The sequence below is a fragment of the Episyrphus balteatus genome, chromosome 1, assembly GCF_945859705.1.
Source record: "Episyrphus balteatus chromosome 1, idEpiBalt1.1, whole genome shotgun sequence".
In the NCBI taxonomy this organism is placed as follows: domain Eukaryota; kingdom Metazoa; phylum Arthropoda; class Insecta; order Diptera; family Syrphidae; genus Episyrphus; species Episyrphus balteatus.
The window spans coordinates 83965122-83971121 of NC_079134.1; the positions used below are offsets into that span (position 1 = coordinate 83965122).

At 31.9% G+C, this 6000-nt stretch overlaps 1 protein-coding gene across 11 annotated transcripts in view; it reads right to left on the bottom strand.

Moving 5' to 3' along the window:
* Positions 1 to 3263, bottom strand: part of LOC129906876 (uncharacterized) — a 564039-nt gene extending 560776 nt beyond the window's left edge. For 5 of the 11 annotated variants that reach the window (XR_008770863.1, XM_055982839.1, XM_055982840.1 and 2 more), the window contains exon 1: positions 3109 to 3260. Coding sequence is in view for 5 of the 11 variants with exons in the window: in XM_055982839.1 (XP_055838814.1) it covers positions 3109 to 3116 (8 nt within the window). In the remaining 6 variants the exon portion in view is untranslated. Of the gene's footprint in view, positions 1 to 3108 lie in introns of all 11 variants that reach the window. The other 6 variants (XR_008770860.1, XM_055982837.1, XR_008770862.1 and 3 more) reach the window with 3 other exon arrangements.
* Positions 3264 to 6000: the final 2737 nt, after the last annotated feature.

Genomic DNA, 6000 nt, shown 5'->3' on the forward strand with positions numbered 1-6000 from the left:
CTAACCTAATGGAAAATTTCGTTTCGTTTCAGCTGCGTACTAGGCTTAAAGAGTGAATTGAATGAACTTCAAAGCCAAGTACCCAGCTGAAGCGAAACGAAAAAATTTCAAGTCGACAGCGAATATGCTAACGAAAAAATATCATCGAGTATTTCGATTAATTTAAAATCAAGCAAACCAACTGAAAATAATTTTTAAAACAAGAAGTAAATGAATTAAAAGTGAAAAAAAACTGTCAACACTGCTCTTGGAGTCAAGAAAAATGCACAGAACAATAAAAAGTAAGTGACAAATGAGTGAAAACTCTCAAATTTTTCGTTCAAGATTTCGTTATCCTATTTTTGTATGGAAAATTTCGTTTCGCTTTAGCTGCGTACCAGGCTTATACTCCAGTCAAAGCGTCATTTGACCTTTAGCACAGAATGTTATACATAACATAAACTTTTTTCGAAATAAAAAAGAATTTGACTATAACTGGCTGCCATTTTGTAGTAACTCACTTTTATACAATGAAATTACATACAACGATAGAAAATATTATAGGGAAGAGAATGTATCTTCAATTTTCGGTCTACGACAAACTGGAGCAAAGATATTAGCTTAGAAGTAAAATATCCCAAAAAATGCATTTTTGTGAATAATTCCGCTAAAAAGAATGATCAGGTGGTGAGAAATTGGGTTTAAGCCTTTTAAATATACCCCTATCGATTCATGAAATAAAAACTGACAGTGCCTCTGTGCGCAAGGTTAGGCCCTTTTTTCCGACGCCCAGTTTCTAATGGAGAAATTAAATTTAATGGAGTTTGATAAAATTGGGCCTTAATGGTGTATACTTAACGGCGCACAGTGCGGAATTGTGGTCTAAGACCTGGCCAAATATATTTGGTCACATTTTTCACATCAAATAGGTACCAAATGACTAAAAAGTTATTTAGAAGGAAAATTTTTCAATATTAATATTAATATTAATATTAATATTAATATTAATATTAATATTAATATTAATATTAATATTAATATTAATATTAATATTAATATTAATATTAATATTAATATTAATATTAATATTAATATTAATATTAATATTAATATTAATATTAATATTAATATTAATATTAATATTAATATTAATATTAATATTAATATTAATATTAATATTAATATTAATATTAATATTAATATTAATATTAATATTAATATTAATATTAATATTAATATTAATATTAATATTAATATTAATATTAATATTAATATTAATATTAATATTAATATTAATATTAATATTAATATTAATATTAATATTAATATTAATATTAATATTAATATTAATATTAATATTAATATTAATATTAATATTAATATTAATATTAATATTAATATTAATATTAATATTAATATTAATATTAATATTAATAATATTAATATATAATATTAATATATTAATATTAATATTAATATTAATATTAATATTAATATTAATATTAATATTAATATTAATATTAATATTAATATTAATATTAATATTAATATTAATATTAATATTAATATTAATATTAATATTAATATTAATATTAATATTAATATTAATATTAATATTATAGTGCAATTTTTTTTTTGTCAAAATGTCAAACTAATTTTTTTAATGCATTTTGGTTTGTTTTCTTTTTTGAAAAATGAATTTCAAAGGAATAATTTTTTTTTGTATATAAGTGTGTGTGTGTGTGCGGGCGATAGCGAAGTGGACGGGATGTAAAAAAAAATCGGTGGAAAATGTGTATGACAATTTTTTAATGAATAATAATATTCTGCGATTGGGAAATATGTTTCCATAAATTTAATTCTCAATTTTTCCATGAAAACAGAAATAATAGTTTTTGCCACGATTAAGCATCAAAAAATAGAAAAAATATGACATTTCACGTAAAACTCTCAAGTTTGCTCCTTCAACTTCTACTATTTTCGGAAGTTGAGCAAACCAGAAGTTGACCAACTCGAGAGTTGAGAATCAAAAGTTGAAACTGTCAACTTTGAGTAAAGAAAAATAAAATCACAAGTTGAGAATAAAAATCCCCAAGTTGACTTCAACTTTTAGTGAAGAAAACGGCTCTAAAGGTATTCTATTGAGACAAAAGGCGCACGCCTAGAGTTGTGATTTTATTTTTTACAGTGAGCTTAGGGTCTCAATAGCTGCGTTCCTTTGGAAATATTTATCTACTTTTTAGTACTTAAAGCTGCTTTGAACTACTTTTTCAGTATAGCAAAGTAGATCAAAGTAGTTTTAAGTATTAAAAAGTAGATAAATATTTCCAAAGGAACGCAGCTAATAGAATATTGAAAAATATCAGAATTCACTTCTTTTTTTTTTAGTGTATACCTACAAATCCAAAATAATTTATTTAAACCTAAATTCATTATAAAAAAGCTGGTTTTAGTCCAGTACAACTTCATTTAGCGAAAAATATTCTAATTTCTAATGGGCGGTTTTTGAAGGTAAATACCCCTTTGTGCGGCGACGAAATGTTGAAAAAAGTAGAAATATTTGTTTTAGGCAGTAGGTACCCAAAAAGACATGATATTTTTTGGTAAACATGTTCAACAAACATGTTAGGCCCTTTATCTTTTCTAAGGCCGTGTGTGAATTGCGTTAAATAGTTAACACCGTGTAAATTTTGGACACTATTGAGGTGAATAAAAAATTTTCAGCTGTTAAAAATTCATTGGGGTCTGGAACTTCGTTAAATTTGAGTTAAATTTTTTTTGCAGATGGTTTTGTTTTGTTTTTTTTTTATTAAAAAGGAGTTTCATGGCAGAGAAAAATATTAAACAATTTGAAATTTTTTATTCACCCCAATAGTGTCAAAAATTTTACACGGTGTTAACTATTTAACGCTATAAAAAAATCTCAATAAAGTTACTACTACTACTACTATTTAACGCAATTCACACACGGCCTAAGCAAATTGTAGAAATTGTATTACAGTAAACATGCATAAACCGAAGACTAGGCATTTTCAGACTTTCTGAAAAATAAAATTATTAAAAAAACTATATTTTAACACAGAAAATCGACATTATAATGAACTTTTTTTTAAACATTTGGTTCCTTACTTTGCCATTTTTATTGTTTGCAAATTTTTTGTTTCGATTGTAAACAGTATTGTAAATTGGAAAATTTGGAAATAATTTAAGTATTTATATATTTATGACCAAAACCCGTAGATGAACACACTAATAAGACTGGTCCTACCCATAAACAAAAAATACCAAGACTGGAAACCATAAACAAAAAATACCAAGACTGGAAACGGCGGTCAACTGACGTTTGCCAACAAGCTGCGAGGTGTGGTGAATGTCGTCAATCTATCGTTATGTTCGTGTCCGATGTGTGGTGCATGTCGTGAATCTATAAATGTGTGCGTGTTAACGTCATTTAGGAACGTGGTGGCTTTCACAATAGTTCACAGACAACACTGTACACAAAATGGTTTTGGGGGAAAAGACGTACGAAAGTTTCCAGTCTTGGTATTTTTTGTTTATAATGGAAACTTTCGTACGTCTTTCCCCCCAAAACCTTTTTTGGCAAAGTGCTGTCTGTGAATATATGTGAAAGCCACCACGTTGGTTAATGACGTTAACGCGCACCCATTTATAGATTCACGATATTCACCACACATCGGACACGAGCACAGCAATAGGTTCACGATATTCACCACACCTCGCAGCTTGTAGGCAAACGTCAGTTGACCGCCGAGTTTCTAGTCTTGGTATTTTTTGTTTAAGCCAGAACTATAATTGGCGGATGGAGTCGGATGCTAATGTCAATTGTTGTTGTATTTCCATAAGTTTCCATCCGACGAGTGCGGTTGCGAGCGCACTCGTCGGATGGAAACTTATGGAAATACAACAACAATTGACATTAGCATCCGACTCCATCCGCCAATTATAGTTCTGGCTTTATGGTCCTACCATTGGACAAACTATATCAAGACTGGAAACTTTCGTAAGTCATACACCTACCATTGGACAAACTATACCAAGACTGGAAACTTTCGTAAGTCATACACCCCAAAACCCTTTTTTTACAGTGTTGTCTGTGAATATATGTGAAACCCACCACGTTGGTAAATGACGTTAACATGCACACCCCTTCAAGCAAACAAGTCCGACCACGGTCCGAATCCGCTCCGCCTCAGGCAGAGCTGAAACGGGTCCAAAGATAGCTCAAATTAGTATGCAGATTATAATCACCGCGGAGCCGATTTTATATGTATTAGTTTTTTCACCACGATTTCGTCTTCGAATTTGTGTTCATACACAAAAAGTTGAAAGTGTGTGATTGCAACCCCGTTTTTCTCGGTTGGAGTTCGGAGTGCCTTTTCTTAACTGCGTTTTCTTGCTTGAAGGGCCATAAAAAAAAATACCAAGACTGGAAACTTTCGTACGTCTTTCGCCCCAAAACCCTTTTGTGTACAGTGTTGTCTGTGAATTATTGTGAAAGCCACCACGTTGGTAAATGACGTTAACACGCACACATATATAGATTCACGACATTCACCACACATCAATCACGAAAACAACGATAGATTGACGACATTCACCACACCTCGCAGCTTGTAGGCAAACGTCATTAGACCGCTCAGTTTCCAGTCTTGGTATTTTTTGTTTATGGTCTTACCCCCCCAACATCGACAAACTATACCAACACTGGAAACTGAGCGGTCAAATGACGTTTGCCCACAAGCTCTCAGGTGTGGTGAGTGTCGTGAGTCTATCTATGTGTGAGTGTTGGAGGTGTGGTGAATGTTGTGAATCTATCTATGCGTGCGTGCTAACGTCATTTACCACAGCAGTGGTGGCTTTCACATATATTAACAGACAACACTGTAAACAAAGGGGTTTTGGGCATAAACAAAAAATACCAAGACTGGAAACTCGGCGGTCAACTGACGTTTGCCTACAAGCTGCAAGGTGTGGTGAATGTCGTGAACTTATCGTTGTGTTCGTGTTCGATGTGTGTTGAATGTCGTGAATCTATAAATGTGTGCGTGTTAACGTCATTTACCAACGTGGTGGCTTTCACATATATTCACAGACAACACGGTACACAAAAGGGTTTCGGGGGGAAAGACGTACGAAAGTTTCCAGTCTTGGTATTTTTTGTTTATGGTTTTGGGGTTGAGAGACGTACGAAGGTTTCCAGTCTTGGTACAGCTTGTCGATGGGTTTGGGCATCTACAAGCTGTTAGCATAAACAAACTATACCAAGCCTGGAAACTGAGCGGTCTAATGGCGAGGTATGGTGAATGTCGTGAATCTATTGTTGTGTTCGTGTTCGATGTATGGTGAATGTCGTTAATCTATAAACCACATTTCGTCGCCCTAGTATTGGAGTGCCGTATACGCTAAATTGCATTTTTTGAACTAGGTATGCAGTCTTATGTTTTCGAAGTTGTTTTTTTCGAATCTGCTATCCGTTTTTTTCTATCTTTTTTCATTGCTGAGATATTCACTATTTTGGCATTTACGTCAAATTTTGCATGCAATGTAAGAAAATTTTGAGAATTGTTTTGACGTACGTTATGTTTTTTTTTGACGTACGTGTATATGAATAAAAGAAACTTCTGATTTTCATTTCGTATACGGCAAACTCATTTTGGACAAATATTTAAATATTTTGAAAACTAAACGAATTGCAGATATCCAATGACATTTAAAGACACATTTTAATTATATACCATACTAAAATATCAAAAAATACCAGCGGTTAGTTCTTTCGCAATTATCTTCCGAACATTTAAAAACGATTTTCCAAAAATGTAAAAATGGCGTATACGGCACTTCATTACTAGGGCGACGATTTACCAATGTGGTAGCTTTCACATATTATATTCACAGACAACATTGTCCTCAAAAGGGTTTTGGAGGGTAAAGGACTTTGCACATGAGAGCGACCAACGAATGAACGAATGGACGAACAATCGAGATTTAACACATTTCTAC